Below are 18,173 nucleotides of genomic sequence, written 5' to 3' on the forward strand. Positions count from 1 at the left end.
CTGCTCACTAGGTGAATTATGGAAAGAAGAGAGAGTCTTCTATGCCTTTCTTTTTGGCTTATCATCTTATGTTGTTCTTAAGCATCTTTATTGCAAGTGTATCAATAAATAGATTTCCTCAAATAGCATTGGGCAGGAAGTATGATGAAGCTTTTAAAGTAATCTTTCCGTCTAAGAAAGATAGCGGGCAAATTACTCTGGTCTTCTACAGTATCACTTCTGGGAACTGCAGAGCTGAGTTTTGTTGAGAGCTGGCTAAAGAAATGCTTTAGAAGTTCATTGTTTTTCACTTAGAAAGAGTACAGGAATATTACTTGCTACATGTTTTTTTTTTCAGACATTTGAATTTGCAGCTGTTTATCAGCAGATTTTCTTTATTTTAGACTCGAGAGCCCCAGGTGACTGGATAAGACTTTCCTATAGGATATGTTTTTCTAGCAGAAATATAGTAAGCTGTGAAATGTTAAATTTTTGGAAAATACACAGGGTTTAAGTTTTTCTCCAAAATATATTTGTTTTACCAGTAGGAGTGTTTCAAAATAGGGTTTGTGTATGCTACAGTGTACAGTTAGCTTTTTCTTATAATTGTAAATAGTCAGTGTGTGTGTAGTAACAATAGTTTCTGAATTTGGTTAGGTTCTTCTAGACTCTGATAACACATCTTTCAAATTGGTTTAGATCATAGATAGTTATTAATTCTGCAGCTGTTGTTGTGGTACATAACTTGTCTGAGCAAAAGAATATCTGATTAAAAAATGAGCACCCAGTTGTAGGCTAAGGTTGTCACAGCTTAGTAGGTGCTGCAGTCTTTCTTTCCTCCTTAAGTGGCTTAATGTTAGGTAGGAGATCCAAAATCACTTTTTGTATTGTGACACATAGCTGTGGTACAAGAAAGATGATCAGAAAGCTTTTGGCTTAGGCTCTGCTCAAAAGCTCTAAAGAAGCAACTTAGAATTACTTGAAGATTAATGATTACTGTCTGGCATTTAGTCTTTGTCTACTTCAAAATACAGTACTCTATCATAGTTTGAAAGGATTTTTCATGCCAGAGAACACCTTAAAAGGTAGACCTACTAAAATATATACTCTTGCGTCTCTTTTCTCAAAAGGCTGTTGAAGATCACAGTTTTTTTGAGTTGCTGAAACCCAGCAGTCCCAATATGAGCACTGGCGTCGGGTATTCTGAAGTACTCATGGAGTCAAATAATATCATAAGTTTATTCATATGTGCTCTGACCAATGGTTTCTAGTTAAAGTGAATATTCAGTGGTTTTCTGTGACAAAACACTTTCAAAATAGCTGAAATGCTTTAATGCTTTAGTAAATAGTGCTGGGAGTGTTTTCACTTCCCTTTCATAAAGCTGTTTAAATAAATAAAACGTGGAGATTTTCTATGTCTGTCTTAGCACTACGATTTATTCAGCCCTATTTATTAAAACTTTAATCTCGTTTATTCTCCTTGAATTTTGGAAAGTATGGGTTGTTGCAGTGTATTTCAGACTGTAAATGCTCTGTTATACTTCTAAAGAGAAGATAGATATATAAGTGTACTCATTTAATATTTTATTTCTTTGTTTTCCAGTTTCTCAAACAGTTAGGTATACATCCTGACTGGCAATTTGTAGATGTTTATGGTATGGAACCAGAACTGCTTAGCATGGTGCCAAGACCTGTCTGTGCAGTGCTACTTCTCTTTCCAATAACAGAAAAGGTAAATGTTTATTTAGTAATCAACTAATCACTTTTGTTGTAAAATAAATGGGAATGAACAGTTTGAATCTTGTATTTTGGTGTCAGAACAGAATCACGATGACACTCAAACCTTATTCAAGAGACTTCTTAGTTAAAAACAATAACAAAATGCTTTCTTCAGAACCTTACATGTGTATCTCCAATTTCTTTTTGGGTTCGAGTGGGAAAAGCTAATGTAGAAGCACAGAGAAATATGCCTCACATCTTTCTATTATAGACAATTTAAGGCTTTTGTTTTTTTTAAATATACCCTCTGAAATGGGTCAGTTCTGCTACTTTTAGCAGAAAGCTACAATAGCATAAGCAAAATAAGAATTAGTGTGTAGGACTGTATCAAGTGCAACTACTTTTTAAGTTTTCATACTGTTACACTGACCAAACTTCAATCCACTTTCAGTGCAGTCAGCGGTACCAATGTGGTTTTTGTGTTTTGGACAGATGGGGCATATTTCTAAGATGAAAGCGAATTCCCCTCCCTTCTTCCTTTATGTTAAACTTCAAAATACTGGATTTAGTTAAATCTTCAAGTCTGCTTATTTTGTGTAATTGTATGCTTCTACATAGAGAAGACATCGATCTTGCATAACACTCAAAGGAGATATGTAGGTTGAAACGTGTGATTCGTATTGATCTTTCAGTTTATAAAAATCTTGTAATTGTGTTAAGGTCAGAAAAAAGTTTGAGGTGAATCTACCCAAACATCTTCCATTTAATGTGTCTCTCAGAAAGATCACGTGGTTGATAAGGACAAAGCAGTTAGCTGTTAAAGCTGAACTGCTATAACAAAACTTGTTTAAATACAGAGAATAGTGACTAGGTCAGTCCTCTTACTCATGAGGTCCCGTAAACCTTTGCATTCTCAGTTTCTCCAAAACAGCTATGCAGACAGTCCTTTTTGGGCTTGATTTCAGCCACCCTGATAGTTTTGAATTCAAGCAGACTCTTAACTGTCCTCGCCTGTCTTCAGGAAATTTCCTTTCTGTCACCTTTGCGGCATCGTTTTCTGTGTGCTGTAGTTTCTGTCTGGCTGCTCGAGCTACAGGTCTGAACTTCTGTGACTGTCACTTTTATTTTGCCTCCCTGCCTATGCAAACTTCTTTTCTTGGATCATGCTATGGGAGCATCATCCCATGGGAAAGAATATTCCTCTTGTTCGAGAAGGTGTATCTGATTTCATCCTGCAGAGGCATATGACAGATAGAACCAGAGAAACGGCATATGTTCCATTGCATCGATCAATCAAATTTGACCACCAGACAAATATCTGAGATTTTCTTCAGCATGTTAATCCTTCAGAAACATAAGGAACAAACCTGATCTTAGGCTTATTGTTCCGTTTAAAGGTTAATGACTTTCTTAGTCTCCATTGTAGATTCTAGACAGAGTGAATACTTTGAGCATGGTCCAATGAATGCATACCATGGGATAGCTCAGGTTAGGACGGTCCTCTTGAGACTAGCTGGTCAAACCCTTGCTCAAAATCATATTTTCAGTATTCTCAACATTTATATATTTATTTTTGTCATCGAGTTTATTTTGGTTGGCAGGGAGTGAATGGCATCCACATCGTTTACCTCCTGTAATCTGAACTCTTGTCTGGTTATGCTCTGTGAATTTTTTCCTCAATTAAGGCTATTTTTGTTAACTTGTAGATAAGTGACATCAAAGGTAGATAAGTGACAGGCAAAGGAGGAAGAAAGAACAGCGCTGTCTGGAACATTTGCAGTTTTCTTTCATGCTTTTTCTGTTTGAGATGAAAATCTTAAAATAATGAAAAAAAAACCCAACCAAATTAAAAACACCCCCCCCAAGAACCAATAAACTGCAACCAGCAAAAAAAACCCACAAAACCAACCCACTGTTTCACGATATAACAGATTTTAGTCAATTATGATCTCTACAGGTGCTTTCGATTGTTCAGTCAAACCGAATTCTTTAACGACAGAAAATAAACATTCACTTTATGAATATGGCTTTTGAAGGGCCTGTTTTGAGGCCATGAGTGCATTATATAAACTTTATTTTATATTCTTGTAAAAAATGAAACTTAAAAATGGAACTTGAAAGACTGCTTTGTGCTGATTAAACACCTGAAGTATTATCGTTTGCTTGATAGCACTTTCAGACCTCTTCCTTAAAAGCTTTTTCTTGGATTGAGGAGAGATGGCAGTAGGTGCTCAGATCAAGGAAATACTTTGAATGTTTTTGAAATTGTGTTAAATAACACATTTCAAAATGGTGTTTCAACTGTGACAGGTTTTTGGCTAGTGACAAGGCATTGGTTTAAGAAACAATACAGGGCTGTTCAGTGAGTAAGTTTACATATACTTGTCAGACCACAAGTTAAGCATTTCAAATTACAAGTTGAGTTTTGGCTTTTATTAGCTAGCTGTTGCTTTTTTATGTTTTTTTTTTTTTTTTTGCTTGGATAATGTAGCCAGCCAGTATTTATTTGTACTATTTGTGAAATATCTGTTACTTTTCTTTTAGTATGAAACCTTCAGAACAGAAGAAGAAGAGAGGATAAAAGCGAAGGGGCAAGATGTCAAATCATCAGTGTATTTCATGAAGCAGACCATTAACAATGCTTGTGGGACAATTGGGCTAATTCATGCTATTGCAAACAACAGAGATAAAATGAACTTTGGTAAGCTTTGTTGGTTGATTGGGGTTTTTTGTTGACTTTTCCCTTGTTTTCCCTAACTCTGGGGAGGCATGGAAGGAAGGATACATTTTGTGCTATTTTCTCTGAATACAAGCATTCATAAAGGACGATCTCTATTCAAAGAGCATTTCTATCTATAATTATAAAACCAGTATTTCATACTAATCCATGAACTAAAGCACTGGAAACAATGCAAACTGCAGCAGATGGCAGTTCCTCTTGCAGTCAGCCTTCAGTGTCCTAAAGATAGGATATAGTGGATATAAGTGCTCTGTAAGCTTTGAATGAAGTTGGAGTTAAAACATGACTCTGAAGTCTTTTATTGTTTGTTTTTAAGAAACGAATTCTTCACTGAAGAAGTTCCTGGAGGATTCATTATCTATGACTCCTGAAGAGAGGGCCAAATATCTAGAAACTTATGAAGTTAGTATCATGGGTTTTTTTTACTTTTATTTAAAATGGTATAAGAATTATTTGCATGAGCAGGTACTGTCCTTAGGACTTGATCCAGCGAAGCACTTAAAGAGTTTGATTTTTCATATTAGCCTGTGATCAGGCAGTTGCTACAAAGAAAACCCTGCTTTGGTAGTTTAAAGTATTCCTGCCTGCCCATAGCTTAGTTAGAAGAATGGATTTTATCAATGTTCCTCATCCATATTCATTCACTGGCTTAGTTTAAAATGACTTTGAAATGGAGGAGAAATGTGGACATAACCTTTTTGGTGGGTTCAGGATCCAGTTTAATGGTCAGTTTGAGCTGATCTGGGCCTATTCCTGAAAGGATGGTCTTTCTGCTGCCTGCTTTCATTTGTGGCACGTTTGGGGCACACAAAGAGCTGATTTGACTGAAATGTAATCTCCTTCCCTTACCACCCCGAAGAATTAGATGAGCTAGCTGATAGTATGGTTAGTCAGATCGCTGGCGCTGTTTGAAAGAATGCGGCAGAAACATCTGGCCAGTGGTGGAAGGGGAGAATGGTGCTGTTGCTCCTGACGGTAATGATGATCCTCTCTCAAAATGAAAATCTTGATGATTTCCAAGTCTGAGTTCATTTTAAGCTTATTGTGAAGCCCTCAGGAACAAGGGTGTTAACATGCAGCTAAGGGAAGTAGTGACAAACAGAAACAGTAGAAGTTCAATGACATTTTCTGTAGAAATGTTGGACAGAAGATGTCTAATCAGAGCTGCTATCTAAAGTATTTTGTCTGCTCGGGAAGCGATGTATAACAAAAATATTGCCTGTAGTGTTTTCTGTGTGTAGAAGTGCTATCGCACACTGTTAGGTATTTGATTTGAATTGACTGTGACGAAACTGAAATATTGGTCTTTGGACATCCTTGAAGTGGAGATTATTGTTAATTAATTTTTTGTTTATATATTACAAGCACTGTACGAAAATAGTTACATCTATGGCATTTGATAAAATGAAGAGCGTACAGTGATTCTTAAAACACTGAAAGTCTCTCATTTAAAGTCTGAATGAAGTCTGTTTTAATTTTAGGCTATTCGTGTCACTCATGAATCCAGTGCCCATGAAGGTCAGACTGAGGTATTAATTTCTTTAAAAAATCTTTGTTGATAACTACTTTGCATTGAATATAATTGAAATGATAACATTCATATGTTAAAGGTTTACAGGGAAATGGAGGTTGACCCTGCTTCGGCAGGGGGGTTGGACTAGATGACCCACAGAGGTCCCTTCCAACCCCTACCATTCTGTGATTCTGTTCCTTGGTTTGCAGTATTGTGTTGTTAGTCAAAAATTAGGGCACAAAATCAAGTGGCGTTGTTTGGGGGAAAACCAAACTTGAAGCTTGTTTGGGGTTCATGTGTTTTTTTTAAGCTTTTCTATAACATGGATGATCTTTTCAAATTTTTGTTTCAGAGTTAAACAGCCAGTAATAGTGTTTCTAATGAAAATTGAGGTTTTGATGTTGCAATTTTGTAGCTGAGACTAAGATACATAGTAATCATACAAGCAGAACAAATATTTTATGAGAGTCTGAAAGTTTTACTTCGGGAAAAGAAATAGTACAACACTTGGTTTCCAGTTGTGTATGTGCTGTTTGTGTACAAATACGAATCCAGACAAATTCTTACTAACATATATATTCAAGCTTTTATCTCTCAACAGATTGGGTGATATATATATAAAAAAATCAACCTCGAAACCAACAAAGAACTCGAAAATAAACATAAACTTAACATTCAACATTTTTCTGCTTCAGTTATACTAAGACAGTTTTCCATCTTTCCGCTTCAGATTTCAGTATCTCTTCCACAAAAAGAAAATTGATGAGACTGTTGCTAGCACTGCTTTGTTTGACAGAGAGAAACCCCCCTTTGTTTGGCTGTGACTCCAGTGGCTCCTTCGCTTTCTTTCTATTATTTTGAAGTACAGTAGGTGAGGTTTTGTTTCTTATTATGGCTTGTGCAGTGTCTTCCAAACAGTGCAGGCGAAAGCAAAGCAGTCCTTTCTGCTCACCCTTGCCCCACCATATGGAAATGAAATTTAAGAGAATTGTTTTAACTATTTCTGTTACAGATACTCAGCTTCCTTTGTGATATTTTCTTAAAAAAAACGCTCTTTCTTCTTATCTCTTTCTCTAAATTAATCAAGGTTATATGTTTCAAGAAGAATCATCAGAACAAATTCCTATATCTCTTCCTTTTCTAAGTGAGAAACTCCAAAAAATCTGGTCTGTTTTCTTTACAAATGAGTCCTTTCCTAGATATCCTTGGCAAGCTCAGTAAGAGAGAGGCTGTGGAGATTATTCCCACAAGTTGCTGAAGACCAAAGTTTTTCCTAAGATCCTTGTGAAAGAGAAAAGCTTCTTTAGTTGTTTTGATGTGCTCTAACATTCATCCAAGGAATGGTTTGTTTATGTGTTCTTCTGGCAGAAATTATGGAATGATTGGGAAAGAAAATGCAAGGGCTACACAGTTCCTGGGAGTCTTTGTAAAGATTCAGGAAGCATCTAAGTAATGATGGAATCTTCTAATAAGGGACAGTTAACTTCTTGAACTTCCCCAAATTAATTTGGTTCCTGATCAAGATAACCACCATACAAAGGATTAAGAATTGTGTGGAAAGATGAAGACTTTTTTTCATAATAAAGTTTTACAAGAATGTCTTAGCAACTATGTGTAAACACAAATACTGAATAGGTAGTTTCCTTGCCAAATATTTACTATTCCATTTTGCATAACTGAATCTGGAAGTAATTCAATATGGGTATTCCTTAGACTGGTAAAATAACTTTTTTCTGTCCTTCTGTTTCCAAAGTTGAAACAGTGTAATGGCTGAATACACGTCCTAGGACCATTTCTCAGGATAGTTTTAATCCATCAACCAAGGAGGGAAGAAATAAACAAGTTACCTTACAGGAAGATCTAATTGCCTGAAGATCCTTTCCTACCATAGTGTAGTTAAATTGGCAGCAAGGCCTCCCCTCTCATCTCTACAGGAGGAATTGCTTTGCTTTGCTTAACAAGAATTGTACTTCAAAATCTGAAACGGCAATATGCTGAGAAGTGTAATGGAGGGTTGGAGTGAGTTAATCTCCTAGTCTTTTTCCTTCCAACGGTACATTTTAAATGTTGCTGTATGCTTGTTCGTGTAGTGGTGGAGGGACTGATGAACAGCATGCCCTTGAAGATGCTAAACTTAGCATATGCAGGTCATACAAGGATGTTGACTTGTCCTGCAGGGTAAGTGGGTAATTTCTAGCGCCTTTGGAGCAAAAGAGAAGAGAACCTCATTCCTCCTGGATATCCATTATTGTTATAATTATTTTCCTGAGAACTTACGCTTTCTTTCAGAGCACTGGGAAGGAACATGTTTGCCTTCCTCTGACTTTGTAGGGTTTTTGTTCCCTCCCCCTTCCCCTGAACAGCAAGGGCATTTTGCATAGAAACCTTTCCTGTAAGTGGCTTGTATAGTTGCTAAACGACAGTAAGTGCTGTAGCTTTGCAGGCAAAAAGTCCTTTCCAGGTCTCCTACAGAATTAAAGATCAAGAAAACATGCAGTCGTGCTCTTTTAGGATGATTGACTTGGCTTGAGTGCTTCCTAAGAATAGCCTGCTCTATGGGTAGTCCTGTCCCTTAAATAGGCATTGCATTCCACTGTCCACTCAAATTCTTCTGAAGATGTTGCTTAAGCTCACCTGTGTTAGACAGAATTCCAGAAGTGGGATGTATGGCAGTCAGCCTTGCTAATTTGGTTAAGAAACTGTGTAACTGCTCTCAAGATGTTGTTCTTTCCCTCCCCCATCCAAAACACACCACCACATCGTAGATAAGTATTATGGGATAAAAGAAAAAATTTTTGGAATCTTGAGTTGTGGAAAGTTTAAAAATGGAGAAGAATACAGACAGGTTCTTTTCTGATAATATTTTTGTTTTTCTGGGTTCTGATCTCTCAGATCTTTGAGGATTCAGCCTTTAATCCTTCTAAATAAAGCCTTTATTCGTTGATCGCTCCTTGACAGGCTTGCTAAGCCATCTCAGTGGCTACTTAATTTTTACAATATGCAAGTAGATTTTTCTGCTTTTGTTTTTGTTCTATGTATGTGGGTATTTCAAGCCTTGAATTAAAGCAAGTCTGTCTAGAAATAAAAGGTTAGCAGTAATAGAGTAAAGCAATGCTGTCTAATATCTGTGTTTTTCATCTGCTCGTCCAGTGGGTAGGATTTGTCTGTGTTTTAGAATAATCTGTAATGAGATTATTTTTATTTTAATTTCTCATGTTTTTAAGAAAAGTTGTATTTGGGGAAAAAAAAAGGTATCTGACAAGATATTACTTGTATAACTTTAATATTATTGAACTGCTAGTTTCTACGTTCCAGGTAGTGATTGCTTGGGGGAGAAGAATTACGGTCGTCGGTTTGCTTCTGGGTTTTATAATTTAATGTGCTGTCTATTTAGATGAGGCATTAAGATGAATTGCTAAACAAAATGGATTGAAGCTGAGAGCTATAGTGTTGTGTTTTGATGGGTGCTTTAACAGGCTTCCCCAGTTTGATAGTTGTGATTAATTTGCCTAGTCTCAAAAGGACCAAAAAAAAAAAAAGGCTATGTTCCTAGCCATTGTGTATAACGTTTAGTATTGCATTTAAAACTTTAACAGGCCATCTATAGACTATTTTGGTGAGGCTTTTTTGTATTAAAATACATGAGGTTTTTAATGAAGTTTATGGAATTTTTATTAAATGACTTAAATATTTTCTTAAAAAAGAGAAGTTTTTTTGTTCTTTCAAAGAGACTAAATTTTAAGAACAGTTAAGTAGTTTTCATTCTGCTAATTCATTTCAGATTTGCAAATTAAAAGGTTTGTAAATTTGGGCTTATCCTTCAGGCCAGGTTTTGGACCAGGTTTGATTCAAATTCTGTGTTAAGACTCTTGGAGTCTATGGCTCCATGGGTCACCTTTTTTGCTACAATAAAGCAAATAAATAGATAAAGCAGTCTTATCTGTAAAAAAATGTAGGTCTGTTTATAGTTACTTTAGTAGCAAGCAGTAAGATCTGGGAACAATTCCACAGGAGAAGCGTGGTGTTGGTTTCAGGGGTTTCGAGGGTGGTTTCATTCTGGTCCCATGCTCCAGTACCATAATGAGGGCAATTAACGTAAGACTCTTCTAACAGTCTTTCAGTTAAACTTTATGCTGCTGAAGCTTACACTTTCTCAAGGGACAGGTATTTCGTATCCAAAGCTGCCAAAAAAAGGATCTAGGTCTTTACGATAAAGCTTCGTGGATCCAGCTCACTCTTTCTGTGTGATAGCTCCTGAAAGGCAGCTATTGCTGCAGCTAGAGCAGTTGCCAGCTACTCATGATCCTCTTTATTCTTTCATGAGTTTTCTGCTGAGCATATACTTTTACTTATAACATCTAGGATCTCTGTAGATGTGGAAAATATAACCTGCTTCTTTGCAGAACTGCACACACTTTTAAGCTGGTCCTTATATGATTGCTTTGTGCTGAGCAGTGTTTGAGTTTTTCTGTTTATTTTGCATTTGATTTTTCTGTTCTTCTTGTTCTTCCCGTGTCTCCTTCAGCTGGATTCATGAACTGAAGAAACTCTGTAGTACCACATGTCTTAACGTTTCTGATACCCTCTTAATTAAAAAAAAAAAATCCCCAAAAAACCCACAGCCCTTCAAAAATGTTAAAAAGACAATACAGTTTGTGGATGATAGAGCATTCACATTATCTCTTTAATCTACAGTAATCATTGATGAAGAAGTTTATGGCAAAATCTGAGGGAGGAAAAGTAGCAATTAATAGCACTGATCAGGGTTAGGTTCATACCTAACTTTTTTGTATTACTGTCTTGGGTTGGTTTCTTTCAAAACAATCATAGTAACTATTTTCAAGTAACAGATCACAAAATTTGAGAGGAGTTTTTTTTGAAAACAGGAAAACTCTCACGTGAGAGAGACTTTCAGGTCTAGAGTCTTTTGCAGAGCGAATAGCCCTTTTGAATCTGGAGTTGGGGAAGAAACTTATTTTGTGTCCTACCTACTCATTTTCATTAATGATAACAAGTCACTACATAGTTTTCTGAGACAGTAGGAAAGGAGGAAGATATGAAGACACACTTGTTACAGAAATAAACCAGTAGAAATTGTTTAACTCAATTAAACGACGATATGCTATGATAGCTTGAAGGAAGTTATTCCAGGTAGAAAATATTATCTGTACTGATTCTTGAATAAATGATCCTTTTAATATGTGAATATAATAATGTGAGTAGCAAGAAATTTTTGTTCTGGTCTCGTATTATTGATATCTGTATCCACTACTTTGCAACTAGGCTTCATTACAGCTCAATTCTGCACTAAGGAAAATGGCAAGCTATACCATATAAAGTACTTTTTAAAAGATTAATTGGCCTTGAGTCAAAGAACTAGATCTAGAGAATAATCTGTATTCAGCTTCTGCATTTCTAAAGTCTTTGACATGCTTAACTCTTGTTCAAATAGTACTCGGGTAGTACTATCTGAAGTTTTAGCCAGCTGTGTGTGTCTGTTGAAATCATTCTGGATTGTCAGATTACATATAATATCTTCTGTCTTCCAACAGCTTCCTGAAATAGCTCATCCTATAGCCTTGTAGGAGCCAGTGCTGGCACAGATATGTTAGAAGCACACTCCTGGGAAGAGAGGAGAAGGCTTAACAGACTAGACTTAGATGAGCTTTTGCTGCTGTGGACAGCAAATACTCAAATAGTTGTGGTGTTAAGTAACTGGCAGGCTGCTTGTGCAACAACAAGGTATCACGGGCTGCTGACACATGGCTTTCCATATCACTTTTTGTTATAAAGTTCCAATGATAGAGTGAACTTTTTATTATGTCTTGCGGTACTTGTGGCATATGGAACCACTTTTGTGTTTGAGGTTGAAATTTTTTTCGACAGGGGAGTTTAGTGTGGTTTATACATTGCTACTTAGCAGAATGTGATTTGTGGACTTTGGGAAGTTTACTTCTTTAAATGTTATTACAGTATGGCTCAAAATAACGTTTCAGTCAAGCAAATAAATAGAAGTGAAATGGCCACTTGAAATATGTGTGTTAAGTATTGGCTGGAGAATTAAAGAGCTTTTGATTTTGTTCATGGCCGAAATTCTTAGGACAAAATTAGGAGCTCTCAAATTCCTGTTTTTTCGTTCCTCTTTCTCAGAGGCTATTGAGAATGTTCAACTAAATGAAGTTTAATCTACAGTGTTTCAGTTACTAGTTATTATGGAAGAGAGAAAACAGAACTGGAATATAAAGTATATCAGCTATCTTGGGGAACACAGAAAATACTGCCTTTGGTTCTGTAACTCCTTTTTTGTTGTTGTTGTTTTTTTTTTTTTTTTTTTAGTACACTTCATTAATATGTTTAGTAGCCAAAGCTGTCAGTTAATAGAACTATATGTTTGGCTAAATGAGGCTCAGAACTGAGCAGACTGAAGTGCTGCATCTGAGCTGCCACTTCAAATGATAATAACATTCTTGCACCTCATTAGACCTCTACCGAAAATATTGATGGTGGAAAAATTAGCCTTAGAAAATCGAAATTGGTGTTTGACTCTGTCAGTATAAAAGTCACAACTAAGAACTGATCTCAGATGTTCATGAAAAAATTAAATATTTGTGCACATCAGTATGCTTACTTAGATATACTTTTTGTTCACAAGTATGATCAGGAATATTTTTAACATGGATTGAAGTTGGCAGCCACTAAAAAAAGCTACCACAGCTTGATTTCTTCCTTAACTCAAACCATAACTGCGAACTGTAGTCTGTAAACTTGCTTAGTGTGCCTTGAGAACTATAATCTTGCTTGGAATGCGCTAAGTTAGACTTTGATCACAGTAACAGTCGTTAACATTGGCAAGAACGAAGTAGAGTCAATGCACTCTGTTCTCAACTGCCATAAAACTTGAACTTTCAAAGATCTCTGGTTCCCTGGGGCATTACAATTTATTGTTAGAGAATAAACATAAAGGAGCTTCCCTTTCACTCCTGCCAAGAACATACGGTGTTTTTTTTGTCTTTTTTCTTCAATAGCCCATATTCTTCAGTGTTTCTTCTGAATAATCCATAGTCTTGTAAAGAAACATTTGCATCTCGGGAGAATGTAAAATCAATTACATAACTGTTTCTAAGATGATTTTTGTTTAGCTTAGCATTACAGAACAAGCATGTAATCTCTCCTGTAATGGGGATGAAGTTGCTTAAAAATGTTAGCTATAGCTTTTTCCTATGAGCGTACTAGAATCACACGAAATGTTTTGGAAATTATGCTTGGTTAGTCTTTGACTCATTGCATTGCCCTGTTGTGTACATGTCAGTGTTTGAGACATGCATCAATCTAATTTCTATACTTTACTGACCAAATAACTAATAAGGTATTAATACAGGATTGCTCTGAATTGTTATTCTGGGTCTTGTGCTTAACTGTAAAATCTGTACAAAGGAACCCTAATTCTTAGGACGAAACATAACGATAGAGGATATTCGCACCCGTAAAGCAGCCCATGAATTTGAATAACAAGTATATAAGTGATAAATAACAAGTCAAAGTTACAAAATGTTTGTACAGTTTTGCATTCAACATCTCTGCCAACCAGCTGCCATAAGTTTTTGGGGTTTGTTTGGTGGTGTTTTTTTTTTTGTTTTGTTTGTTTGTTGTTTTTTTTTTGCATCTCTCCAGTCCATAACACTTCCAGTGCTGTTCCTGCACTACCTGTGGAAGAGACATTAAGGAGCAAGCTCTAGCCATGTGTTTGCTCATTGGCATCTTAGCAGGCTGATCATGACAGGTGATGGTTGATTTCACACCCAACCTCTTTCCCTCAGGCAGAAGAGAAACTGATTTGGCTCTTTCCCTCCCCCCCCCCCCCCTCCTTTTATCCAACCATTAATTTTGGGGAAAAAAAATTGTAAGTACTTACAATCCTTAAGACTGCCAACATTTTACCAATACAGGTGAAGCTAGACAGTGGGCTAAAACTACTCAGAGAATCAATGTTACATCAACCAACTTTGCTGAAGTCAGCATTCTCACAGTATGCTAACTGGGTGTGCAACAATGCTGTTGAATTCATTTAAGAAAAAAAAATCTTTCAGAGGAAAAACTATTTGGAAAAAATCTAGTTAATTTAGGTTTTGCAGAGCTCCTTAACCTTTGGAATTTTCTTTTTCACAATTCCACTAATTTGTGATCACAGAAGTCACCATTGTGATAATCTAGCTTGACTTTTACCTAACATAGGCCATAGAACTTACATTTAGGCCTTGAGAGAGATAAATTATCACTAATTTTGGAAAGATTTTTTGGGGTGCTCTGAGCTCGCTGTTTTTCTTGTCTTTAAGCTCTGTCTTTACCCATATGTCTAGCAAAATAATACTCTCAGGATTCCATTCTCATTCATGGATTCAACTGATATGGAGAATACTGTAAAGATTTTCTTTTTACCAGCTGCAGAGTCACTAATTAAACTTACTGGTGCAGAAGTTGATCAGCTAGCTGATGTAGCCCAATTCAGTTTAAAAACTGTAGTCTCAGTTTCAATACATATTAATGCTGATAATTGTAATGTTGACAAAACAAGTAGGTCTGTGAGGAGTGGAGTTTATGAACCTGAACTTCCTAAGAATTTGCACATTGTGTGGGCTTTTGTTGTACGTAAGGAAGTTCTAGTTAGGAACAAAGCTTTTCTTGCAGTTGAAATATTCGTAATGTCTCTCGTTCGTGTGAGTCCTGTGGTGTACTGTGGGAAATGAGCTCATGAAGCAGCTTCTGCTTGTGTGGAATACTTCCTATGTCAGGATCTTCTTCCCTGTCTGGCAGCTTATCTTCTTTAAAAGCTTGAAGGAACTTTAATGTCTCTCAAGCTTTCACCACCACTGAAACAGTCTTGAAATGCTGTTAAAGATTAAAAACACCTCGGGGGGAAGGAGGGCGAAGAGGATTTTTTCAGACAGTATGATGCATAGATTTAATTTGCACGTATAAAACCCACGAAGGATAATGACTTCTAAGGAAGAAAAATGCTATTACACTTTGAACTGTAATACAGACCTTTTAAAACATAGTGTTTAATTGAATAGTGAGCAACTACTTAAGCAGAAAAAAAAAGCCTCAAAAGGTGGTGGGGAAGAATGAGATATTGAGTACATCCTCTCAATATAATCTTAAAGCTGTAATAACTCTCATATTTCCCATTTGGCTGGAAAAATTGCACTTTTTATGGTCACTTTAACCTTCCCCTATCTCTACTGCAGGGCTTACTGTACGGGAACTGTATAACGAGGCCACGAACACTTAGTTTTTTGAGAGGAGTTGTTGCGCGCTCATGGACTGACTCAACTGAGCAGATGCAGAACATGTGGCTGGGCCTCTGATCCCAGGGTTGTACATATGAAACAAAGACCAGGGCTAATGTATTTTATCTCCTTCTGTTTCCCAAGTTTCCAGTGATGTTGATCTGCAGTTATAGCTCGTTTGATCTCTGTCCCAGTGCAACTAGCGTTTCTACACAGTGACACAACCTCAAAATGGAAGAAAGAAGAAAGCCCCAGTTTAATTTGTCAGCTGATAGACAGGGAAGCCTCCTTTGAGGAAGGTGGCATGGGCTTGAACTTTTCACCGAGAGGATGCCCTGAACTTGAGCTTCCAGTTAGATGAGTTCTTGTAACCACTAGCAAGTTAATGAGTAATAAATATTTCTCCTTAGAAAGAAATGGTCATGCAATACCATATGCTGCTTCATCCTGTCAGGTCTTCAATGCATTAGACATGGACTGAGATACTTTGCTGGGATGGGTTACCCAAACAAGATGAGCAGACAGACCCCTTTTTCTAGAACCTGAGAGGTTTGGGCATGAGCCAAGTCATGAGCTAATCGCCAACTATCAAACTTCTGTACTTTTAGATACGTACAAAAGCATAGCTCCTGGTGCCTGACAAACTTTATAGGTGTTTCCTTTTAGATCTTAGATTTAAGTGGCTCTAGGCTTTAAGAACAGCTGTATATAGGAATTAGTTTTGGATTGGGGTAGATATAATTGCCTGAACAGTTTTTTTGACCTATTCCATGAAGCTTCAAACTTGTTTATAACATTTTTTTTTGCATTACAAACCATAAACTTAATGTACTTATTGGTTTATATGGCAATAACATTCAATTCTATTTCAGAGTTTTGGTTTTACCACTTCAGATATTTGACCTGTTACAATTTTCAGCACAGAAATGTGCTCCTGTGATCTTTTCATCTTGTGAAGTTAGTCTAATTCTCTCTTCTCTGCAGTTTCTAGCTGGTAATAAGTTTCGTTTGAACAGAGTGTCTCAAGTTATGGTTTGTCTTCCCCATTTTAAATGTGAAATGTACAACTTTGTATCCTTTACTTGGAGATGTGTATTTAACATTAATTTCATATTAATACTGACATGAAATTCTATTTTTTTTAATATTCAGTTGAAAACAACTTCAGTTGACACAGCTTAATTTGTGTTTATTGTTAAAGCGATGCGTGGTATGTTATGGCTATTGCAGCCTTGATGATTAGATGTAATCCAGTATTAACTTTGCTTTTCCAGAAATTTTGACAAACAGTGTATAGGAATTCACTCTTACAAGTGCAAAAATAGATTTTCAGTGGAGAGGAAGTTTCTTTTTGTCTTGGTTGATCTCACTAGGGGACCCACTAGTACAGGAAATAAGGGATAAAAAGATTCAGTGAATGGAATTTAAAATGAGGAGAAATAGTGACCTATAAATATTAAAATATTAGTTGCCTTAAGCTGCATTCTAGGTTATAAATTCAGTTTTGAGCACTTAGTCTTTTCTGGTCTCATTACATTCATGCAAGGGGTGTTTTTAATATAGTCTCATTATTTTAGCAATATTAGTCAGAAAACAAAGAAATAAATGCAATCATTAAGAATGGTAAAAGTGAAGAATTATGGTAAACGCGGTAACAAAAGTAAAAAAGGCGTTACAAAAAACATCTTTCAGTATTCTGGTCATCCCTGTACTGTTAAACAGATCTTAAATTAGGTATTGTTCAAACGGTTTCATATTAATTACACTAGGAGTGCTAAAAGATAGGGTTTTTTCAGAGCAAAAGTATACAGTTTAACAGCTTCCAGTCAATGGAATGCATCAAAGCCAGAGTAAATTCCTACTCTCAACAAGTTTTTCAGTTTCAATTTTTTAAGTATTTCTAAGTACACAGTTACTATATTGCATATTCCAGGAAGACTAACGATCTTGTCTGTTTTGATAGCAGCAGCTTACAAAATTGTAAACCATGATGTAGTGTGTCTTGCCTTTTATCGTGAACTGTCTAGTCAGCAAAGCTCTTAAATTCTGCTCCACAGCAGGTTCCGATCTTACAGGTTGCTCCCTCCATAGGGAGGTCTGTGAACTGTGAGGACTCCTACGAGCAGTGTTTTATCAGTCGTCTTTTGGAATTTTTTTAGGCAAGCTGAGAATAAATTGTTTTTAAAGCCATCTGATACGTTATCTAAATGTAAAAAGCCTCAAGTCAGTTCTTCAAGTGAAGAATCTGAAAAAAAAACAATAGTAAAAATAAACTATAGTGACCATTAAACTTTTGTAAGCTTCTCTGACTCATAGAAGTATTGCCATTGCTAAATTCCATTTTTTTCATGTAGTCACATATTTGGACTGGAGGTTTTATGGGTTTGTCATCTTTTACGTGGAGCTGTTGGGATTTAGGGGTGGATCAGAAGCTAATTGAAAAAAAACAAAAACCATGACAAACTTGTTAAAAACTGTTCTCTGGACAGGTTATGAGACTTGATAACACTTCATGCTTATCCCTGAGCTCTACAGTTTCTACTGTACTTGATGCTTGCTCTTCATGAAGAATTCCTATCCCTGTCTTTGTTTTTTAAGGTCAGCAATATGGGAGCAGAAAGAACCAATGCATTGTCCTGCTCCTGATAAGAAAAGCCCCCCCAAAAAAGTGAACAGGAAAGTAAATGAATTGCTTCAAAAATAATACAAAGAAAATAAATGTTTTTGACTGGCATTTATGCATTGATTAAAAAGAGTGAAAAATAATTCTTTTCAGAGAAGCTACCTAATGCTCTGTTTTTGAAGTCTGCTAGAATCATTCCATTGAGTGCATAATGTGGGACATAAGGAACTGCAGTTTCTGTTCTGCTTGCGTAACTTTTAATGGGTTCAAAAGCACCTGTCAGGTCTCAGTGCAGATAAGTGGGGTATCATT

General features: G+C 36.3%; 1 protein-coding gene across 1 annotated transcript in view; it reads left to right on the forward strand.

Moving 5' to 3' along the window:
* The first annotated feature begins 1,582 nt into the window (after positions 1–1,582).
* UCHL3 (ubiquitin C-terminal hydrolase L3) overlaps positions 1,583–18,173 on the forward strand; it is a 32,329-nt gene continuing 15,738 nt past the window's right edge. The window contains exons 1-4 of the mRNA XM_009942501.2: positions 1,583–1,711; positions 4,243–4,399; positions 4,755–4,840; positions 5,920–5,967. Coding sequence (XP_009940803.1) covers positions 1,637–1,711; positions 4,243–4,399; positions 4,755–4,840; positions 5,920–5,967 — 366 coding nt within the window. The 5' untranslated portion in view covers positions 1,583–1,636. The remainder of the gene's footprint in view (positions 1,712–4,242; positions 4,400–4,754; positions 4,841–5,919; positions 5,968–18,173) is intronic.

The sequence above is a fragment of the Opisthocomus hoazin genome, chromosome 1 (genome assembly GCF_030867145.1).
Source record: "Opisthocomus hoazin isolate bOpiHoa1 chromosome 1, bOpiHoa1.hap1, whole genome shotgun sequence".
Taxonomy (NCBI): domain Eukaryota; kingdom Metazoa; phylum Chordata; class Aves; order Opisthocomiformes; family Opisthocomidae; genus Opisthocomus; species Opisthocomus hoazin.